The following is a 22,796-nucleotide window of genomic DNA, read 5'->3' on the forward strand; positions in this document are numbered from 1 at the left end:
TTGTGTTGTCTAATATTTACACTATTTTAACGTTGCTTTTTTTTGCTTGTTATCACGCAGCAAACAAACAAAAAATTAAACAAACAAAAAATAAAGCCGTCTTCTGTCGCCTTCATCTTTCCCCCATCCAATCATGCATCGCATTGCACAAATCACGGATTTTTTGCGTATGTTACGCTCCCTAAATTGCGCATTAATTCATCTATATGTTTATTGGGGTTTGCAGTGTATTTATTGTACATGGTAATCATTCAAGATACGGGAATATCGTCCGAGTAGTAGTCCTCTACTTTTTACATTCATTTATTTGATTCAGAATTGGTTAATTTACCGGGGAGTGCTGCCGGATATCGATAATGATAATGAAATGTGCTTTTTCATCTAATAATATAAAATCAGTAATATTGTCAACAACAAAGGGACAGATAATACAATCAATTACACGATTATTAGAATTTCGTATATTTTCAGTTTTTTATTTACAAACAATCAGGCAATCGGACGGTAGTGATGGTGATGATGGCATTGGAGGAAAATGAAAAAGGATGGGCAGTAATGGAAAGAGATGGGGAGAGCCAAATAATACGGAAAGAGCTCGAATAGGTTAAAAATAATAATAAGCAAAACCAACGCAGATTAGGCGTTGAAAATGTAAACGCACATGAAAAATAAAATATAAATAAATGCTTTTTCCCGTACATATTTCACTATTTTTTTGCCTTTTAAAGCTGTAGAATACTATACGCGAATGAGTAGAGGTCACACATACGCATGCAGGTGACATCAAGCAAACATGCAGCCGAGACAAAATAGAGAATAAGTGATACCTATTTCGCTCATTATTTGTTTCGTTTTTATACGCAGCAAAAAAAGGTCAAATAACGGCATGATGACAAGTGGGAGCGAGATAGTGGATACGAGAGTGTGCACAATCAGAGTCCGGTCATTATTGCAACGGCCGAATAGCCATTTTTGGGAACTGGTTGATATGTGGAGAGAAGAAAAAAAGAAATGTGAGTGGATGTGGCACCAATAGTGCGCGATAGAGTGTGTAAATCTTTATTCACGCTTTTATTTATTTTTAGTGAGCAAATCTCAGGCTTTTGGCGCGAAAAGATGGCAATGGGAGGTAGGGACAAGAGGGAATATACATGTTTTTTATTTAGAAGTTGCGCTTCAGCTTCAACTTTTTTATCTTCTTTTTGGGACATTTTGAATTTTTGAAAGGGGGAGTAGACCGGCGCCCAGCTTCCGTTGTTCTTTGTGTAGCGAGAATACGAGGAAACAGAAGCCATATTGATTTTTATTTTTTTGCGTCTTATAAGTTGTTTCTGTAAACATTAAAATCAAATGATCAACATGATATGCACCCCATTTTGCGCCCTACTGCCAAAAAAGAAACATGCACGCACCCAACACCCCCCTTGCTTGTTCTCCCCCCCTACCTAATCATCAGCATTTTCGTCCTTTCTTTCTGCGATGCGCGTATGCTTACAGGTCATGGCGGGATTTATTTTTGTGGGCTATACTTCCATCCCAAACACTATCCTCCCTCAAATTTTCCCTTTTCGTTTTCGTTTTCCCTTTTCACGGGGGTGCGTTTGCCTGTTTTCATTTAAAATGCCGTCCATTCCTCCACACAACAAAATTTTTTCAAAGGTCCCTGTCATCTTTTCAATTTTTCCACCCCTTATTTACATTTTTCTAATTGCTAGTCAACGACACGAATAATATGCTTTAAACTTTCATTTTTGTTTCAGCTTTAATAATTTCATTCACACTTTCAAAAAAAGGCATCATTATCCCAAGTCAATTATTATTTATTTTCATTTACAACCCATCTTTTTCTTTTCACCTTTTTTTACTATCGTTGCAGTTTATTTATTAAAAAAGCATTTTTCATCTTTCTCCATTATTATTACTGTTTGCTTGTACTCTTCTTTTTCCACCCTCTGTTTTTCCTTCGCGTGAGGTTATCTACATAAAGAGGTTACTTTTCAATCTTTTATTTTCTTCCTATTGCATACGCATCTTTCTTTTCTCCTTTTTTATTTACATTAACACCACACAACAAAAAAACAAATGTCTGCTTCGGTTGAAGAGAGCTGGGTGGTAGTCGACAAGACGTCAGGCGGATCTTTGCGGGCAAAGGCCAGCCATGAGTCGCTATACCTCAGCGACAACGAAGGCACAACCACGACGAAGCCGCGCGTGCACATAAAGGCATCCACTAGCGACAAGCCCGCAAGCGACCAACACGCCCCCGATACAGCCTCAGGTGGAGGAGCGACCCTGGCGCCGGAGCTTCTTGAATGGCTCAGTAACGCAGCCAATGAGTCCTCATCCGCCCTGCCGCTTTCCAACAACCGCGACTCGTCGGTTTCCGGGAGGTCGTACCGGACTAATAGCAGTTCGGCCGGGAGCCAGCAGCGTAAGCCACGTCGGTCCAGCGTACATGCCACTACGGAGGTTTCCGCTGGGGTGGCTGCTGGTGGCAGCAGGAATAGCGCGCAGAGCTTTGATGGGTTTGATCAGTTTAACGAAGGCATGTTTGTCGTCAAGGTCTTGGAGGTTAGACAGGTCGGCGCCACAAAACGTAAGTTTACACTGTTTACTTTTTTTGCTAATAGCCTCGATGTGTCAGTATGTGGCAGAAAATTTGTCTCGGTCTCTGTCCCACACAACGGTCCGCTTTATTTTAATTGGCCCAACTAAGCTCACATTGGAGAGACCACGACAATCATTTCTTTATTGCAGACCGCACTACTAATAATGAAGTTTTTTGTTTACGTTATCCTCCATTTCTGGTTTCCCTTTGTTTCCTTTCACGTTCAACCCCACTCTCTTATCCAACTTCCCCATCCGGCGCAACCTTTTTTCTTTCTGGTTTACCACTACCTCTCCCCAATCGCCTTTTCTCTTTCTGACGCGCCACTACTAAAAAAACACCTGAACACTATTGACCATGATTATGCGCGATTCATGCTTCTTTGTAAATTTCTTTTAAAATGTAGCTATGAATCTGCAGTGTGTTGCGCAAATTGGCGAGGAGCGGTTTGTCATTCCGCCCGTGACCAGCAAGCCCAAAAACTACAACACCTGGTCATCCAAGATGGACGACACATTTGTGTTCGACGTCAGCCGGCAATTCACCTTCAACCTCGGTGTCTACGGCACGCAGCCGCACCAGCCGCGTAATCGCACGACAGCAGGAGCCATTAGCAGCCGTGTCTCCATGGTTTCGCGTCGCCACCTCGGGCGCAGCACAGTGGCCAGTGACTCCAACCCCTCATTGATGTCCAATAGTTCGACGCGCACGTCGGCGAAGATCAAGGCTGGATTCCGCAAGATCTTCCGCAACAAGAATGGCACAGACACTCCCCCAATGAACCCGGTTGGTGGCGCTGCTGAGGCCGCGTACATGGGGTATGCCGCACAGGCACCTGTGCCGACGACGGTTGCGAGTAACCGGAATAGCATTATGCCTGCTTGCGATGATCCGGCGCTAATCGTCAACAATGACTGCGTGCAGACTGAGGAGACCACAGATGAGATGGGCAGGTCGATTGAGGTGCAGAAGTACAGGGCGTCGGTTATCGACCCGCTCGGGGACCAGTGCATTCTGAGCATGGGCGCAGGCATCTCGAACTCCAACCTCCAGCAGCAGGGCAGCTTCCCCGACGCTATTCCCAGCCATATGCACCATCCGGCGCTGGCGCGTCTCTCCACATACCTGCCGCGCGGCCGCGCCGGCACCACGACATCTGCGCATGAGATTAACTACAACGGGCCGCGGCTCCGCGCCTTCTCCAATGCCTCAACCATCAGCTCGACACCGCAGCCCCTGGGCGAGCTCTACCTGGACTTCAAAGTCGACCGGCGTGAAAAGCGCCGCGCCACTTTCACCCTCCCGGTAGTCAACCAGGACCAAGTGGCGATGCGCGGCGGGTCGCATGTCGAAATGATGGTTGTGCTGGAATACGGCATCATTGTACATGAGACTTGCGACGAGCGCATGGCGCGGATGAAGCGCGAGCAGCAGCGCGAGGAGGCCGACCGCCAGCAGATGGCGCAGCAGATGGTGCAGCAGCAGTGGGTCAAGGTAGACGAGCAGGATAAGCTTCCACGGATGCGCGGATACCTCAGTGTCTTCACCCGCAGCGGTCAATTCTCTACATGGAAGCGCTACTGGGGTGTTCTTAGCAGCGCCCGTGTGTTATTCTACGAGTCCGAGAGTGATGAGAAGAAGGGTGTGCAGCCGGTGGCTAAGGTGTCCTTGATTCACTTGTATGATTCTGGTGTGCCGGAGAGCGACTTGGTGAATATTGGCCCAACTGGGATTGAACTGCGGTTGTCGCCGCTCGCTATGACTGATCGTCATCGCCGCCAGAGCACTTTCCCGCGCAAGTCCTTGGGCGCCACAGCTGCTGCTAACCAGAGGCGCGCCCATGCGGCCGCTGCCATTGATTCTATGCCTGTCCCAGGCATGCGTAACATGCGCATCTCCAACCAACAGCAGCAGCGCGACGAGGATTACGACATCAACCGCACGCTGACCAACGCTCCAGCCGGACTGAACGAGCCAGAATCACCGGGTGTTGCTGCCAAGCTTCCCAACGAAGAGGAAGACGCCACATTGTACAAGTACAGCGACTGGCAGTGCCGCGTCTACCTCATGCTGGACACCTTGGCGGACCGCGACATGTGGCTCAACGAGCTGGTCGCCAGCACTGTGCCGAGCGCAGAGTTTGCTCGGTTCCGCGAGCGTCAGCGCAAAATGTGGAAGACGGCGGAGTTCGAGCATGCCACGGAGTCATTGCGCCAGTCTGGCAAGCAGCTGCAGATGGTAGCCGCCCAGGCGCTGTCTACGATGTCGGCAGCGCACAATGATAACGCAAAGAAGGTGTTCACGGACTCTGTCGGCCGCCGCGTCGGCCCCGTGTCCCTCGTCCTTGCACCCGCTGCTGAGCAGGACTTTAGCGGCGCCACGCTGACAAACTCTGCCACCTTCAACTATACCGCAGCCGGTAACAATGGTGGCAGCAAGGTTAGTGATAACAAAAAGCAGCAGCTGCTTGATGCCAATGTCTGTAGAACCGTGGCCATGGCATTTGGCAAACCAGCGACCTTCAGTTTGTCCGTTGTACCGCCTGCCGGAAGCCTCATGCAGGCGGCGCAGATGCCGGCGAAGAAGAAGTTGCGTGCCCGTCGTCGTTCAAGCAGCGTCGCGGATCTGCGCAAGAGCTACGATACGAGTGATACGCTGAACGGTGGTTACTCATCGGACGATGATGTTAGGCAAGCTGCTGTTGTTGCTTCGCCACCTGCGCTTTATAGCAGGCAGTCAAAATTGTCCAAGATGTCTCGCCGCGAGTCGGCTGATAGCATGATGGTCGTAGAGGTTGTGGGCGAGGCTATGGAGCGCCGGGCGGGCACAGTTAGTCGCCGCTTCCTTTTTGTCTGGAATGTCAATGTTATTTAAGGAAAAAAGCTGTAATTTATGATAATGCCCGCATTATTTAATTTTTTCTTTCCTTTTTTTATATTTTCATTGCACATTTTGGCATTTTCTCGATTTAATTATTTTCACTTTTCCACTTTTCCCACTTTTTTTTTTCAAAAACTATTAAAAACAAACAAAAAATATTTGATTTTTTTGTGCGCTACGGCGCCAAAGGTTCAATGCCACGAAACTTGCACGCCTCAAAGTAAGCCATCCGCATGCTCTTTGTCATGCTCGCAGATTTTGATTTCTTCGCCTTAAAAAACGTCCCGTCCAGCGTCCTATCGACACCGAGCTTGCAAATTTGCTTCGCAGACACCCATTTCCACGACCGGTTGGCCGGATTAGAGTTAAAAAAGAACACAAGTACATTTTTGCATTTGTCGTCTCTATCCCCATCATGCGCCTGGTTTGGTGCACGAGCGTCGTCGGGCGCACATATTTCGGCGGGAAACCAAGGGTAGGACGCCATCTTGGCCCACACAACCGTGCCAACCGGGTACTCCGTCGGGTCTTCACCCAGCGCCGCGGCGGTCGGAATCACGCCGGTCCTTAGTTTTCCCGGCGTCGTCGTTGCTGCTGCTACCTTGGCAGGGTCCTTGTCCTTGGCCGACGAGCGCTTTCGCTTTCTAGGCGTAGCCTGAGCCAAAACCGGTGCATCCACCATATCATTGTCTGCTGGCGATAATGGTTCTTCGCTAGACCGCGGCGAGTCGTCCACTGGGCTTTCCACAGGTGTTTTTACAACAGCACTGCTGGTACGGCGCAGTCGGCTCCTGAGCACATTGATGTTGTCCGGGATTTCGCTTCCCGGCGCTGCATCGAGCGACTCGTCCGGATGACTGATGGCAAACTTTTTGCGCAAACTGATGCGCACATCCGGCGGCGGCACGGACATTTGCTCGAACAGGGTCATTCTGCGCAAGGTATTTGGCGGAGCCTTGGTGTGGCTGCTGGTGGTTGCCCGTCTTTTCGACACTGCAGGCGCCCCCTGCTGGCTTGTCCTGCTGCTGCGCTTGCGCTTTTTGTCCGCGTTGCTGCTTTTGCTGTTGTCAATGATATTCATTTCGGCTGGTATGTTTTCCGCAGCAGCATCCTTGTCATTTTCTTCTTCATAATCAATATCGTTGGCGGCGGCAGCAGTATGCGGTGTGTTAGTATCCATGGTAGACGAGGTCATTAGGGTATCCTCGGGCGCTGGTTGGCCAGAATTGCCATCAAGTGGGCCGAGTTTAAGCGCTGGGAGTTTGTTGCGCTCCTGGCTGGCTGGGGTTGCGATTTTGGCGCGAGAGCGGGTGATGCGTGGCGTTGCTTTCTCTTCAGGAGCGGCATCCACAGCAGCAGCGGCATCATCAGGTTCGTCACCGTCGCTGTCACTGGCCTGGGCAGCATCGGGATCGGCCTGCTCGCCCTCCACGGGCAGCACAGCCGCAGATGAGCCGCCCAAGAGCATCCGAGGCACTGCCGGTTCACTGGTGTTGTACGAGAAAATGTCGAAATCAAAGTCCAGCATCACCCGGCCGGTGGCCGGATCCATGGGTATTTTGCTCAGCACCGTGCGAGCGCCGGCAATCAGCCGATCGATATGCCGCTTGATGCGAGAGGCCAGCTGGTAGTAGTACGTGTTGGGCTTGTTGTACTTCATGCAGTTACGCACAACAAGCTCCAGGTCATGATCAAACTCGTCGATAGAGCTGTACGTAAAGGCCAACACCTTGGCCTTGATCATGCTCAGGTCCATGGGCTCGGTGATCAGATCAAAGTAATCGGGTGCCTGGTCCTCGGTCACCGGGTGGCTGAGCACCCCACGGGGGTCGCGCTTCTCCAAGAGCTCCTCGATTATCGGCAGGATAACCATGGTCAGCGGATCGACCACCCTCTGGACATACTCGTTGATCAGGCGCGCGCGCTTGAGCTTCTCGCGCTCCCTGCGGCGCACGCTCTCGACCAGCAGCCGGACGCGCTCGAGGTCTGTGCGCAGCCGGCGCATAAACGCCTGGCGCTGCTCCTCAGCCATCTCCAGCGCCCTCTGCTGCGTCACCGAGGCCGTCCAGGGCTCGAGATGCAGGCGCTTGAGCAGGGGCGCGCCATGGCGGAGCGACCGCTTGAGCGCCCAGAACCTCGCAACCTGCAAAACAATCGCCGACCTCTGGTGCATGCCGATGCGGCTCGGCAGCCGGTGGAGCACGCGCTGGAACACAAACTCGTTAAGCGCCGGCCGGTCCGGGTTGAAGATGCGCATGGTCAGCTGCAGCGACGCGTCATCGCCAGATTTTGCCTGGCTTGCGTCGGCCGCCGAGCCCAGCGCCTGCGCCACCAGCTCCGCCACCTCGCCGGACCCGGACGCCAGCAGGCTGACTGCACTGGGCGGCCACTGCTTGGCACCGCTCCCGGAGCCGTTGGCAAAAGGGTCGGCAGCGAATGGCCGGCTGCCGTTGGTGCCGCCGGGCAGAATGGCTCCCAGGTGCATCGAAATCTGCGACAGCGACGCGGCGTAGCTCTTGCGCCGCGGGCCCAGGAACTTGAGCGGCGCCTCCACATCAATCGCTTGCGCGTGGCCGGCTGGCGTGTGGCGCTCGCAGAAGGCCCTAAAGATGGTCTCACCCGTGCGGCGGTCCGGTTTGACGGCCATCGCCAGGTGGGCGCGGCGCGCGCACGTCGGGTGGAAGGCCGAGAAGCACTGGCGGTGCGAGCACTGGATGCAGGCACCGACCTTGCGGTTGCACAGGTGGCAGTAGAGCTTCCAGCGCGACCGCGGGATCTGGTCGACGCTGTCGATGGGCTCCATGTAGACGGTGTTGGAAATGCCGACCTCGGGGATCCACAGCGCGCACAGCAGATGCGCCCACTTGTTCGTTGTTGTCTTCTTGAACGCGCCGCCGCGCTGCGGACACAGCACGCAGGAGACGTCCTTGTCCGGAGAAAGCATGCACTTGCGGCACAGCCATTGGCCCTCGGGGATGTACGGCACGCCGTAGCAGTCCTGGTGTACCGCCAGGTTGCACCCGTCGCAGAAGACAATGGCATTGGTGTTGTCGCACTCCTCCTCGCCGCAGATCGCGCACGCCGACTCTTCTGCCGGCAGGCTCTCCTGCTGGATGGCCGATATGGCTTTCTGCACGTCCTTGACCAGGTCAAACCACTCTTTCTCGATGTGGTCGATGATGGCCTCGAGGAGGTTGGCCGGCACTTCCGAAATGCCTTGCTCGCAGCGATCAGCGTTGAGCCGCTGCAGCCACTCGCGGTCGACGTCTTCAAGGTCGTACTCGACACGCTCGGCCAGGTCTTTCTCCGTCAGCTCGGTGTTGTGGATGTAGTGGCTCTCGGGCCGCTTGAACTCGATCGCCTTGTAGCGCGCCTCGGGCGTATCCTTGCCCTCGAGCCGCTTGAACCTGGTCTCTGGCAGCGTGAGCACGGGCTTTTTGGGCGCCAGCACGACGACCGATGACTGCGGCGTGCCCGAGTACGACAGCGTCGACTTCCCCATGCCCGTCGGGCGCAAGAGGGGCGGCCGAGTGAACGGGAAATTGGTGGCGAGCGAGGGCGCCGACAAGGGCTGTCTCGGCTGGGCATCGGGGTCGTTGAAAAACAGCCTGATGGACAGGCTGCTAGATGTGCGCGACTGCAGGGGCCGCTCCGAGCCTGACATCGGGGTCTTTTCGCCATTGTCGCAGGCTCCCATCAACGACAGGTCTGTCGGTACCGACAGCGAATGCGGGTCGCCGTCGCCGCCGCCGGGCAGGTTTCCCGAAGAGTCCAGCGGCGATGCCAGAGCCTGGAAACCAGCCCCCACGCCGTGCGATGCGGCCGGCGCACCCGGAGTAGCAGAGCTGGGCTCTGTAGAGAAGTTAAAGTCCGCGTGTGCGCTGACGACAGGCGACGGCGTGGCTCGCTTCATCTTTATGGCCAGCGGCATGTGCACATTGAGCTCCGGGAAGAACTCTCGGTAGCTGCGCTCCTCGCGCGGCTTGTCGATCACCGGCGACGGCGAGGACGCAGACAATAAGGCTGGTGAAACGTAAAGCGAGTCGGACTCGGGCTTGGCAACGTCGAGCGACACCAGCGAGGGGGCGATCTTCCGGCGGCCTGGGGGCTTCGCCTTTGGCTTTGGGGTCTGGGCGGTGCGTATCCTGAGGCCCTCGTCGCTGCTGTTGCCGCTGGCAGCCGGAATCGGCGAGGCGTCGACGGAGAGCTGCTGCGCCCTGTTCAAGTGGGCTCTGCGGCGGGAGGCTGCTGATGCCGTGGGACTGGACACGTACCCTTGCTGGTCGCCGTGCGTGTCAAAGACACCTCCGACCCGCCTTTGCTTCGCGCTGCGCAGTGGCTGTCGGCGCGGTGTCGTCTGAATTCCTGTCGCCCGCCTGTCCTCGCTGCGAGGCATGTCGCTGCCCCGCAGGCTGCGCCGCAGCCGGTTCTGCGGCGTGCACCTCCACCTGTCGATCGCAGAGCCCTCGGAGTCGCTGCCCGAGGGCATGTGTAGCTGCTCGAGGAGCTCCGCTTCGGCCAGCTTTTCTGTTTCGCTCTCCGATACTTCTGCCTGCACAAACTCCTCGTCGCACTCTTCTTCTCCCGACTCCAGCACCACTTGATTGGTAATGCTGCCGGTGTCCTCGACCAAGTCTGTGTCCGCGTCTGTGTCAGCGTCTGCATCGACCTGATCATTGTCAATATTCTCGCTGCCACTCTCGTCATCATCCTCGTCGGTCACAGAACCAACCACGTCTTCCTCGTCCTCATTGGTCACAGATCCACCCGCGCCTTCCTCATCCCCGCCCTCTTCTTCATCATTGTCAGAGCTGGCGGACACGGATCGCCGGCTTCCAACTGACTCTGATGCGCTGCTCTCCAGCTCGCCGCTGCTCTGTGACAGGTCCTCAGCCTCATCTTCATTCTCCTCAGCCGAGGTTGATTTTGGCCTCCTCCGTGTTCTGTTGTCCGGGGACTCTTTGGTGTGCCGTGTTTTGGAAGGCATTTCCTCGTCGCCCGAATTATTATAAAAGTAAAAAGAGAATTGGTGGGTTGCCGAATTAAATTTGAGCTATAAAGTAATTAAAGGACGTGTAAAATAAAATTAAACTTTTCGTTAGATACTTTTTTGTTGTGCTGTATTGTTGGCAATTGCTTTTGTCTTAAAAGCCTGGAAAACAGTAATTTGCTCCGTTGTTTCACTTTGGTGCTTTATCGATTATTTTTCTCTTGTCAATGCAGCCTGGTTGTGCTGTACTGGTAAAGCGTACCTTTATAATGTTATTATTCAATATGGCGCACGCGTTTTTCAAACTAGGGGTGATTTTTTCAGTGTTCTTTTTTGTTGTTGTTTACAGGGTTTTTTTTACAGTTTAGAATCAAAACTAAATACGGAAGTGATTAAGGAAATAACGAGAAAAAAGAAAATGCATAATTGGCCCGCGCATTTTTTCCGTTCCCGGCAAAAAAAATCAATATAGCCGAAATCGGCAATGCAAATTGTGTGGGAGCATATCACGTGCACCGTCAAATAAAGCAATAATATACGATGGGTCGTCCAGCAATTCCGAAATCTCCTTATTTGGTAAACTGCGCCGGTCGCCGTTTCTTCATTGCTTCCGATAGGTGCGCCGAGCTCACACCTAATGCGTCCGATTTTAACACATCGAAAGAAGCTACGCCTTCGTCAACCTTGGACTCCTCCTTATCGCTCTTCGCCTCTATCGCCTGCTTGGTGCTGCCAGCGATCTGTGAGTAAGCAAATGTGCCTGCAAACACCAGCGTGCACCCAAATATCATCCCCAAAGTGACCTTGTTTTTAAACAGCAGCACGGACAGCACAAGGCTGACTAGCTTGCGCAGATTGAGCACAACGTTGAGGGTGAGCGAGGTGGACATTGATGTGAAGCGGTGCACTCCTGAGACGCAGACCAGCTGCGACAAGACATTTCCGATTAGCGAGAGCCACAGCCGAGGAACAGAAAACAGGTGGATGCGTGTTGCCAGGTACTTGCCAAAAAGGGGCATTGTTTGATCCAAGGACACAACGATCGGGGGCGAGAGCGAGAGTGCACGGGCTTGGTTTAGAATGTCGCGGTAGAATGGCAGGAACATGGGCAGTGCCAAAAGGTGGTTGTAGAAGAGGCCCTCCTTCCAGTGCTTTCCGTACTTTTTGTACGTTGTCTCCTGATACAGCCCCAGAATAGCGGCCAGGAAGACGCCCATGGTCAATAACAAGATTCCAACGACAGAGTCGTGCACAGCAAACATTGATCCGCCGCCCTCCTCCACCTTGTCGCCGCTTATACTGGTCAAAGTGGCAATGACCACACCCACAGTAACCAAAATCACGGCAACGACTTGCTTGACAGGATAATGCTTGTGCATAACCAAATATCCGCAAACCATATTGGCAATCAGCCCAGTGGACCGAAACACAATATGCAGCGGGATAGATATTTTGTACCCAAGGGCAATGTTATTCAACAGAGAGACGCAGAAATACAATCCAACCATGAAAAGCCATCGACGCAAGGGCACCTGGCGTGGTCTCAGTCGCGGGATCCATCCGAGCGCACCCGGCGCTGTGTGGAGGTGGTGCGGCAGCCCTATAAGGGTTATAAAGATGAATTGTGCAAAGGTTATAAGGTTGCCGCATTTGGGAACTTCGCGCACGAGGCTCTCGAGCGCAAAGACGTTCGAGCAGCACCCACCGAATATTAGACCGAGCACAGGCGTCCAGTCGCTGATAACTATTGCTGCGGCGGCTGTGGCTGTGATGGCAGCTGTGGCTGTGGCTGTAGTGACCCTGCTCTTCGTTATGTGCGGTGCTTGTCGACCGGCGGGAGGAATAGAAGGCATGCGAAAACAGACTGCAGAAATTGTGTAAAAATAATAAAAAAACAAAATGCAGAAATTTATTTTAAATGAAACGAATTGAAACGAAATGCAAAAAAAGTGAAAATGAGAGAAGCGTGGGAGGAAAATAAAAAAGGTAGAAGAGGGCTTTTCTGCTTTGCTTCTTTTGGTTTTGCGGAGACAACCGTGTGCACTATTTTAGGCAAAAAAATCGATGCTCCCCACTTATCTGATAATCATCCTTTTAAAAGGCGGATTTTTCAGTGTAAAAAAACAGAATCACACAATTGGAAAAAGGACAACTCAAAGACGATGTCTTTTTGAAATGGATTGGCAACGCCACCCTATTTCAAACAGGATATTCAAGCCACTCGTCTCCGGCGCAGTCAGCTCAATCAATACTTTCCAAACCGGCCAAATGTGAGATAACCTGATTTCATTTGCTACTGGTACCAAAATTAATGGACACCGATTTTCATTGTTTAACATTCTTTTTTTTCTTGACAACTGGCTTGACGGGTTGAAAATATGATAGATAGCCAATATTTGAGAGCGAATTGGTCTGGTCTTCAAGTCTATATTTTTTATTGGATCGCCACGCGGTCAGATATTGAAATTGGCCACATTTTCTTGCATGTCTAGAACTTATTTATTTTATTTTATTTGAGCTTTTGCATATAATGGATTGTTCGTTCGAAAGATGTGGTTTTCCCGTTAGCTCATCATTCCTTTTCACAAACAACCATTGCAATTTGAACTATTAATAGAGATGTCCAACGAAGATGAAGATTATTCAGTAGCAAAGGTCAGCTCTGGCTACCCAGACCTACGCACTATTTTGACCATCGTTTCCAGCATTTCGCTTTTCTGCACGATTAGCTGCGTCGTAGTGTTTTTCATACTCTTGTCATACAACGCGCATCGGGTCAACATTCCTCTGGTCAAGATCACAATGTCAATTCAGAGTGTCCACGCCGTTGCACTTGTAATCACAATAGTGCTAAACATTGTTTATATTACATCCGAGGTGCTGTGCAGCTCTCTGCGCTACATCCTTTATATTTGTTATTTGGCCTCCATATTTATGTGTTGTGCGATAACAATTCATCTTTGGCTGGTTATTTCACGGCGCAAGCTGAATCAGACTAAGCGCAATGAGCGGTGGTACTATATCATTTCGTACGCTTTAGCTATCATTTTGTCTGCAGCTCTAGCGGCTATTCCAAACAGCGCGTTCAAAATTGTCAACCGGTGCATGGTGGCTTCCATCCCGGGCCCTCAATACTTAGGAATTCGCTGGGCCCTGTACTACAGCTGGTTTGTAGTTGCCTCGTTAATCTCGATTATATGTATGATCAGCGTGTTGCGCTCAGCGCAAAAGCTCTCTCACACAACTCACACACATGGAAGAAGATACACATCGACCACTGAGGCATACAGAAGCGCCGTCAACGCTCGAGCCAACGGAAAGCGCCTACGCTCGCTCATGTTCTATACAATTGCGTACCCAGTCATCAGTCTGGTATGCAATTTACCCCAGCTTTTGCAGGAATTGCTATCGACAACGATGAAAAAGGAACTCACGGGACTCAACTTTGCCGCACGACTGCTGCTATGCAGTGAAGGCACGTTCCTTGCACTGGCATTCTTTTTGTATCCGGCGGTGCTGCATTCAATTCGCGATATTACGTACTCGGCTGTACAGTACTGGGTCGTCGAGCAAGAGGTGTTTTGGCGACGTAAGCAGAGCGATACTAAGAATTTTCACGATGGACGCATGCTGCACGATAATCCAAACGACATGATAGTTGACAAAGCTGACTTGAAAAACTTTACGTCTACACGCGGGCGCATTTTACACTTTATTCTTTTAAAGACAGGAGAGGGCAGGCGGGCGACTACACTGTCATAGCAATGCCTGGCCCATTAAAGCCGGTGTGTATCATTTTTGTTTTACTTTTACTTTCTAATTTGTAACTAATTAATTAACCAAATGTCAATTTATATCATTGAAAATAACAGTTTTATCATTATAAAAATTTCACCAATTGTATTTTGAAAGAACTATTACATCACAGACATTGCCTTGTGATTTTAGACAAGAGGTGCAAGATAACACGCTTTAATAGGTTTTGTGCTAGCACAGCAAAAAATTGTCGGCTGGCCTGACCGTGAACAAATAAAAATATGTAGTATACAAATTGGTAAATTAAATCTAGACATACATTTTTTTTGCAAATTTGAGTTTTGCAGATGCATCGTTTTTTGTGCTCTATGCATCCGCTATCTTCAAAAGAAATGTATATTTCCAACATTATTATCTTTATTTTCGACTGATCCTAAAAATAGTTGACAAACATGATACAAATGCTATTATAGCCCTGAGGATTTCCGAATACACAAGCCTGCGCATAGCTTTAACCGTCGTTTCCAGCGTTTCGTTTTTATGCACGTTGTCCTGTATGCTAGTATTTTCTATTCTAATATTATTCAAGTCAGATCGAGTCAACATCCCTCTGGTTAAGCTAACAATGTCCATCCAGAGCGTTCATGTGGTCGCTCTTATAATCTCAATGGTGCTCAGTATGCTTTCAGTTACATCCGAGCTGCTGTGCAGCTCTATGCGCTACCTCGTGTTTATATGCTACCTGGCCTCTATATTCATGTATTGTGCGGTAACAATTCATCTTTGGCTGGTTATTTCGCGATGCAAAGTTGACCAAACTAGGCGTAACAAGCGGCGGTACTATAGCATGTGGTACGTTTTAGCCATAATTTTGTCTGCAGCTCTGGCTATTATCCCAAACAACGCTTACAAAATTTCAAAGCAATGCGTGACAGCCTCTATTCAATATGGATACTTTGGAATTCGCTGGTGCCTGTACTACAGCTGGTTTTTAGTTACCTCGTTGATCTCGGTTATGTGCATAATCAGCATGCTGCAGTCTGCGCACAGGCTTACAAAAACAACGCACGTCAACGGCAGCAGGTATCCAACAACCACCGAGGCATACAGAGGCGCCGTCAACGCTCGAGCCAATGGAAAACGCTTGCGTTCGCTTGTGTTCTATACAATCGCGTACCCACTGATTAACTTGGTTTGCAATTTTCCATTACTTTTGCAGCAATTGCTGTCGGCAGCGCTTAATAGAGAGCAGATGCTATTTGGGTTTATTGCAAGGCTGCTTCTGGCCAGCGAGGGCATGTTTTTTGCGTTGAATTCCTTATTGTATCCAGTGGTTCAGTATTCGCTTCGCGATATTACATATTTGGCCATTCAGTACTGGATCGTCGATCAGGAGGAGTTTTGGTGGCAGAAAGAAAACGGGATCAAACATTTGGCTGACATACATGTGCTATGCGGGGATCTTAACAACAATTTTACAGACAGCACGGCTTTTGATAATTTTACTTCTTTGCATGGATTAATCTTTCGCTATATTCTTTTGAAGATAGAAGAGGATAGGCGGGCAAGCATCATGCCCCGATACATCTTTTTTCAAGAAAACTACATTGAAGTATTAACAATGTATATTATATATATTTTTGTTCTCAATGCTTGTGAAAGCAAAAATACATGAGCAGTGCAGTGCAGTATTATGTAAATATATTCCGATATTTGAAAAGCGGCCTACTACTGTCCGCTTGTGACCACGGCCACAATTTTTTATTGCAAGATATTGTGGTCGGGTGATTTTAAAACAAATTGATCTCTTTTTTCCGCTTGTTTTAAAGCAGGCTCAATTACGTATTTGTTATATTTGATTGGGATGGGACAAATCCGATATTAGGCTTTATCTAACACTATGATGTCTTTTCGCATTATATTTAATTGATACGTCATCACCATACATGTCGACAATTCTTTTCACATTAAATTTGCATTCTTTTTTATTTAGCGGCGCTGGGAAGAAGGGTGGGAAAAGCTGTAAGGCTTTACTCGGAAAAGAACCTGTGACCACACATGTATGCAGGTGCAGGTGGAGCGAGGTCAGGTGTTGGGATGTGGCAAAAAAGATGAGAGCTCGCTTTGTTCCGCAATAAACGGTAAAATATTATTTTGATGTCACAGATGGTATTGATGCCGCTCATTTAGTTGAATTAATGTTGACAATGAAAATATAATAAAACAATTTTTTCACGCCCCGGCAGTTCCCCATTTGTCTTGTAAAAAGGCATTACCATGCTCTTTGTTTTCTTGGCACACCTTTCATAACATTTAAAAAAATTCACTCAATCGGCCTTGTACTCGGATTTCTCTTTTTAAAAAAGAAGTCACTATTTCTTGACTTGACAGGACTGAACGTCTTTCTTTTCTTTTCTTTTCTCTTTATTATTTATTATTTTATTTATTTTCTTCCATTTTTCAAGTTTATTTTTTCTAACATTTTCAAATATCAAATAATGGCACAAAAGCCGCAGTTGCCAGCAGGGCAAACATACACCAACAACTACAGCTTCTACGGGATGCAGAATGTTGACACCATTGTGGACAACGTTCCTGACGTTGTGTCAATGGTAAACGTTAGCGAAGGACCGGCCAAGCAGCAGCAGCGCAACTTTGATACGGAGAATCCTGGAAATGCGCTGGTTAAGGGCCCGAATAACGGCGAGCGCAGCGGGCCGTTTGCGCCTGGCGGATTTCCACAATATAATGGACCGCAGCAGGGCCCGCTTCAACAGCAACAATTTGCACAGCCACAGCAACAGCAGCAAGGCCCATCAATGCCTCAGCAACAAGGTCCACAAATGTCTCACCAACAACAGGCACAGCCACAACAACAGCAGCAAGACCCACCGATGTCTCAGCAACAGCAGCTACAGGGGCCTCCTACGTCTCAGCAGCATCATCAACAGCAAAGACCGCCAATGCAACAACAGCAGCCTCTGCCAATGCAACAACAACAGCAGCCTCCGCCAATGCAACAACAACAGCAGCCTCCGCCAATGCAACAGCAGAAATATCAGCCTCCCCCCTATGCATCCTATGCGGGAAATGCTGGACCGTTACGCCCACAGCCGGGCTCCGAAATAAGCGATTACGAGTCGTACACTGCAGCGTCGGGGATTAAACGCCCGGGGACAGCGTACCCGGGCAAGCAGCGGCCATCGGTGCAATCGCCCATACAATCGGGTATGCGTCCACCAATACAACCACCGATGCAGCCACCAATGCAGCCACCGATGCAACCGCAATATCAGCAGCAGCAAATTCCACCCCAGGGCTACCAGGGCCTGCCGCCCACTAATCAAAGTGGCCAGCAACAGCCGCTCCGTCCAGCACTTCGACCTGCCATTCGTCCAGGCACAGGGCGTCCACCGCCACAAACCAGTAATTATTACAGCGATTACTCCAGTGACAGCTCATCCTACCGCCCACCACCTCAGCAAGGCAAGAAACCTGTCCAGCCCAAACCTGGGTTTCTCAGTGGGCTCAAGGGAAGTATCAATACTTCTGACCTTCTTCAGCTGATCCCTATTGCCGGCGTTTTGGGCGCAACCATATACCATCACCTCAAGCACCATGGCACTGAAAATAATGTGCCATATCAGGAGCCGGCCTGGCTCAAACAGCTGAAAAATATGGCGTTTGCGCATAACGCGTACGGTATGATGAATGGAAGTCGACCGGGCGGCGCCATGGGCGGAATGGGAATGGGAGGCGGTATGGGCGGTGGAGCTGGAGCTGGCCAGAACGGCTCCAACATTCCTTGGGCTGCTATTTTAACCGCTGTTGCTGGACTTGCCATGAGTGCAAACCGTCCAGGAGGCGGTAGCAGCATGGGCGGTATGGGTGGTGGCGGCGGAATAGGAGGTGGCATGGGCGGATATGGCCAGCAGCCGATTGGTCGCCCAGGGACCAACCCCGGGGGCCAGGGCTTTGCTGCACGCCCGAACGGCCAAATGGGCGGCAATAACGGCGGCATGTTTGGAAATGTCGCCAACGTTGACATGATTACCAAAGTGTTAGGCAACATCATGAGCAGCCTGTTCAAGGGCCGCGCTGGTGGCAACGGCGCCGGCGCCGGTGGCACACGCGACCTGGAGTCCAGCGTGCTATCAGGCGCACTCAGCAAATTTGATGATAGCTCCGCTGTGCAGGAGGTGGTGGCCAAGCACTACTACCGTCACGTCTACCACAAGAACTTGGATCTCCGGCAGGCCACTGGCCATACTCTCGCTGGTGCCGCGGCTATCAAGATATTGCGCAGCGAGGCCGAACTCGAGCACCAGTTCACGAGCATGCGCTCTCAGATGCCCGCGGACATAACCCTGGACCAGTTGCTCATGGGTGCTGTGATGTCCGAGGCCGGAGAACTGCTGAAACGCAAATCAGCGCTGTGCCCGTTAGGGCCCGGGGAAAACCTGGAGAATGTGGGCAAGATTGCTCTAGCCACTGTCGTCAAGATCAAGATGGACGAGGAGAGGAATGGGCAGCCGGACCGTGTATTCAAGTCCGGTTCGGATGCCCAACTTGATGGTCGGGCACGCAAACACCAGAGTATGAGGCATAGTGGCTCCGGGCGCGACAGTGAGTACGACAGCCGCGAGCGCACGGAGCGTCGTAGCAGCCAGGACTACAGCTATGGTGGCGATGACAACGGCCGCTACTGCAGCCAAAGCCACAGCTACTTCCAGGCCAGTGACTACTGCAAGGACCCTTACAAGAACTAAGCACTAGGCGCTTTACAATTGTTTTATATTAGTAACATTATTTAATTATTTTGTGTTTATATTCTTTCTACATGCTGGACAGCTGGCGTTGGTTGTAAGCCACGGATCAATACACGGAATATGGAACGAATGCCCGCATCCAAGGGCCCGCACTGAAACGCCTTCTTTTATGTCCTCCAAACACACCAGACAGCATCCCTTGGACCCTGGCTGGGCAGGCAACGCGCCTTCTATTTCTCCGAGAGTCAGTGTGTGGACCGGAGGCACCTTGTGAGTCTCGCCAACACTGGTCCACCTAAGATCCCTCCTGTGCCACCTCCGCCTATGCGGCCAAGGCGTAAAGTATATCCGGTAGTTGTAGAAAAAGAGAACCAATGCAGAAAATAATACGCACGCGCTCAGGGCACCCAGTGTGACTTTCAAAATGACCTGAGTATCTAATAACATTTGTATTTGATAAACAAAAAATGAGATAAAGTTACATATTAAAATGCGTTAGAAAGCGCGTATTTTTTTTATGTAAGCTCTTTTTATACACAAGTGCTTCGTATTGTTATAGCAGTGAAGTATTTTGTAAATATCCTGTTCCTTTTTTAGCATACTGTTTTTCAAACGCCCTCACTTTCTTCCCGCTGCCGATTCTCCCCACGCCAATTATGCACCTCTTATGACATATGAAAAATGTGAGGCCAAAAATGTTTCACATTGGTATCATCTATGGATATATAAGTTAATGGTGAATATCTATGGCAATATCAGGCAGTCAAAAAGTTGCCGCGCAGACACCACGCAATTGAATTTATCTCTTGCTCTAGCAAGCCCGCAGAGAGCAGGTACTTGCGCATCGAGCCGTAGTTGGTGCGGATGTGCCTAAGGAGGTTGAGAATGGCAGGCGCAGGCGAGTCGCAAAAGGACTCCGGCAAGCCGACAGCACCCATATCAAACGTGACCATGTGGTCGCGCACAGACAAAAGGTTGTTCTGGGTCAACTCGTAGTCTGCAGCGATGATCTCGTCATTGACATCTAGGATTCCCAGCAGCAGCATGGCAATAATACCAGTCCGGTCCTTGCCGTGCTGGCAGTGGAACAGAATGGGATATGCGGCAGGGTCGGCAAAAATGCGCAGCACCGCGGCAAGTTCAACTTTGCAGTAGTCGACAAAGTCCTCGTATGACCCAGCCAGGCCGCGCGGCGTCAGGACCTCGCGGCCGATCGTGCGGATGGCTTCGGCTTTGTTGAACGTGGCAAAATGCATGATGACCTTGATGCGTGTCACCCATGGCGTGTTGGCCCAAACGCACATATTTCGGTAGTTGTTGCCAATGACGTTGCAGCGGTATCGCCGGCGAATGCCGTAAAACTTGTTCGTGACAACCATGTCGCTGGTCGAGCTGTCCAAGCTTGCAGAACCGCTACTATGTAACACTGAGGTATCTGCACGATTGAGCAGTGGTTCTTGTTCGTCGGCGATGCTCCCGTCTGAGCCGCTACTAAGTGGTTTCTGGCCCCAATACGAGCGCAGCAGCTGCAATACCTGGCTGCCCCAGTAAATGGCCGCCTGCGCGAGACCGGAGCACAAGAATGCCGGGACAGTACCACTTGCAGATATAACTTTATTGGAAAGCCCAAAGGACTGCGCGCATTGTAAAGCGTTTCCTTGTGGTAAAATGTCTTGCGACTCGTCAGTTGTCTCGCGAGACGTGTCAGCCGACTCGCTGTTTCCACTGTGCACTTGAAATGTGAGCAACTTCATCAACCTCTCCAGGCTCTGGTCGACGGTGGGCTGGATGGACACTGGGTAGTGGTAAATTACGATGTCGCTAGCATGCGCCTCGATTTCCGAGCGCAAGTCAATGATCGTGCGGATTCCAAAGCGCGAAAAAAGCGTCTTGACGTCTTCTTCGCAGGCAGACCCCAGTTCGGCCGAGCGAAAGACAACGCCAGGCAGGGGACCCTCAGACTCAGCCCTAGAGCGGTCATTATGCAGTTTGAGCCCCAGTTCGATAATGCTGACACCAAGGTCACGAAAGTTCATGACACGGTCACTGAGCATTTTGGCAGTAGTTCCTGTGTATGCACTGCCGATTGCTGCCTTGCGCATGTCTTCAGGTGGGGTAGCTCGTGCGTGGATGCCTGTGTAGCACCCAATTTCTTCATACAGATCGGCGCTGCTGTTGTCGTTACCACTGGACTCTTCGTAGTGCGCCAGTACTCGGGAATCGGTTGTTGGCACTTTTAGCTGTGTTTGGCGTGCCTCTATCAATCCGTTTTGCTGACCAAGCAGCTCGGCTGCGCTTTCGAGTTGTGAATTTAGGTCCGTGGGTGTCAGAATTTCCTCCATTTTGCTTGTTGAGAATAAAAATAAAAAATAAAAAGGATGAACAACAGGGGAATACCGACAATTGTGAGAACTAAAAAATGATGCATCTGTTGCGGAAAAAGTTGGCGTTCACTCAATGCTATATTTTGGAGTGTGAAAATTTAATTGTGGCTATCCATATAAGCCACTAAAACTTTTTGTGGTTGGACAAATTGGCGATATTAATTTTGCATTTTTAAAAAGAAAATAATCGATTCAACATTGTTGAGCACGCACCATTGCAATTACAAGCAGGCACAAAATTGTTTTAGAAAGCCTTTTCAATTTTTATATACAAAACGCTTGGTTTCTTTCAATCGAGTATTTAAGCATTTCTAGGCTTTTCATTGGAGGGTTATCTTGGCTTTGGAATAGGCTTCAGGGTCTTGGGGTTTTCTGCTTTCTCCTGAGTGGCTGGCACCAAACACAGGCCAAGTATTTCTCGCTTTTTCAAAAATAATTTATACTTTTTTCCTTCCTTCCTTGCTTAGTTAATTTTATATCATTATTTATCTGTATATTTTTCTGGACCCACACGCACACTTAAAAATACCGAGAAAAAACAGGATACATGGTGCATATACTCGCCCTATCACTTATCGTCACCGAACTGATTCTCGAATACGCAACAGCATGCGAATCACGCTCAAAATAGCGCTAGCATCACTGTCAGTCTGCCAGACATAGAGAAAACTGGCCTTGCCCATGGTCTACCAAACCGCACACCATCTCAGCTACCGTAAGGACGAAAACGCACCCGTGCGGACATATTCAAATATTGGCTTGATCGCTATAGGCAACTACAGTCAATACGTGGTCAAATTAGACATTGAGTTGGACAATATCAAGCCGGTCGATGAATTCATAAACAACTACATATTATTTTTTGGAACTAGCAGCACCATCAGCAACACAAATTGGATTGGTGTAAGAAAGCTTTCATCTTCAATGGGATCCGCCAGTATTGCTCGCAGACGCGTTTCATTCAGAGAACATCATGACGAATTGGTTTCGGAAGTATCTCAGATGGCGGACGGCCTGATAAATATGATAGCCAATATTCAGCGCATGCATTTGGACCAAATACCCAATAACACCATTTTGAACCATGTGTTTGGGAGCAAGCTAGTCTGAGCATACTATAAGCAGTTGAGTTTATTTAAAAGAAGCCATTTTGTGGCGTCTCCTTTGGAGTTGCGGTTTACTAACGCCACCAGCTTGGAATTGTACCTAAACCCCAAGGCTGAGCAGTTGCTCCCAATGATGGATGCCAAATTGCTTTGCAGCTTGGAGGTTTACAATGTTCCCGCAGGTTTCTCGTGGTCATATTTCCAGCACAATTACAAGTTAAATACAATTAACTTCAAATTTGACAAACATGCACTTGGAGTTTATTAACAGCACTCGCGCTGGAGCAATGGGCGCAGGCAACA

At 49.9% G+C, this 22,796-nt stretch overlaps 7 protein-coding genes across 7 annotated transcripts; 3 read left to right on the forward strand and 4 right to left on the reverse strand.

The window, feature by feature from the left end:
* The first annotated feature begins 1,624 nt into the window (after nucleotides 1-1,624).
* BX661DRAFT_187130 (uncharacterized protein) lies at nucleotides 1,625-5,636 on the forward strand. Its single transcript, XM_051537153.1, has 2 exons — nucleotides 1,625-2,596; nucleotides 3,015-5,636. The coding sequence occupies exons 1-2, from the start codon at nucleotides 2,083-2,085 to the stop codon at nucleotides 5,480-5,482; spliced, it is 2,982 nt and encodes a 993-aa protein (XP_051389457.1). The 5' UTR covers nucleotides 1,625-2,082; the 3' UTR covers nucleotides 5,483-5,636.
* BX661DRAFT_187133 (uncharacterized protein) lies at nucleotides 5,637-10,884 on the reverse strand. Its single transcript, XM_051537154.1, has 2 exons — nucleotides 10,741-10,884; nucleotides 5,637-10,541 (listed from the first exon to the last, which is right to left on the reverse strand). Exon 2 carries the CDS (start codon nucleotides 10,473-10,475, stop codon nucleotides 5,664-5,666), a length of 4,812 nt encoding a protein of 1,603 aa, XP_051389458.1. The 5' UTR covers nucleotides 10,476-10,541; nucleotides 10,741-10,884; the 3' UTR covers nucleotides 5,637-5,663.
* Nucleotides 10,885-12,474, reverse strand: BX661DRAFT_187134 (UAA transporter family-domain-containing protein). The gene has a single exon (XM_051537155.1). It carries the CDS (start codon nucleotides 12,329-12,331, stop codon nucleotides 11,048-11,050), a length of 1,284 nt encoding a protein of 427 aa, XP_051389459.1. The 5' UTR covers nucleotides 12,332-12,474; the 3' UTR covers nucleotides 10,885-11,047.
* A 623-nt stretch (nucleotides 12,475-13,097) lies between these two features.
* On the forward strand, nucleotides 13,098-14,240 carry BX661DRAFT_200297 (uncharacterized protein; the record flags this gene model as incomplete). The annotated part of the gene is made up of 2 exons (XM_051538395.1): nucleotides 13,098-13,313; nucleotides 13,473-14,240. The coding sequence occupies 2 exons, from the start codon at nucleotides 13,098-13,100 to the stop codon at nucleotides 14,238-14,240; spliced, it is 984 nt and encodes a 327-aa protein (XP_051389460.1).
* A 2,336-nt stretch (nucleotides 14,241-16,576) lies between these two features.
* Nucleotides 16,577-19,040, forward strand: BX661DRAFT_187136 (uncharacterized protein). The gene has a single exon (XM_051537156.1). The coding sequence runs from the start codon at nucleotides 16,733-16,735 to the stop codon at nucleotides 19,001-19,003; it is 2,271 nt and encodes a 756-aa protein (XP_051389461.1). The 5' UTR covers nucleotides 16,577-16,732; the 3' UTR covers nucleotides 19,004-19,040.
* On the reverse strand, nucleotides 19,041-19,470 carry BX661DRAFT_187137 (uncharacterized protein). The gene has a single exon (XM_051537157.1). The coding sequence runs from the start codon at nucleotides 19,448-19,450 to the stop codon at nucleotides 19,049-19,051; it is 402 nt and encodes a 133-aa protein (XP_051389462.1). The 5' UTR covers nucleotides 19,451-19,470; the 3' UTR covers nucleotides 19,041-19,048.
* A 57-nt stretch (nucleotides 19,471-19,527) lies between these two features.
* Nucleotides 19,528-21,408, reverse strand: BX661DRAFT_187138 (protein-tyrosine phosphatase-like protein). Its single transcript, XM_051537158.1, has one exon. It carries the CDS (start codon nucleotides 21,343-21,345, stop codon nucleotides 19,759-19,761), a length of 1,587 nt encoding a protein of 528 aa, XP_051389463.1. The 5' UTR covers nucleotides 21,346-21,408; the 3' UTR covers nucleotides 19,528-19,758.
* Nucleotides 21,409-22,796: the final 1,388 nt, after the last annotated feature.

This window comes from Kickxella alabastrina, assembly GCF_025024165.1.
Source record: "Kickxella alabastrina strain RSA 675 chromosome Unknown BX661scaffold_24, whole genome shotgun sequence".
NCBI lineage: Eukaryota > Fungi > Kickxellomycota > Kickxellomycetes > Kickxellales > Kickxellaceae > Kickxella > Kickxella alabastrina.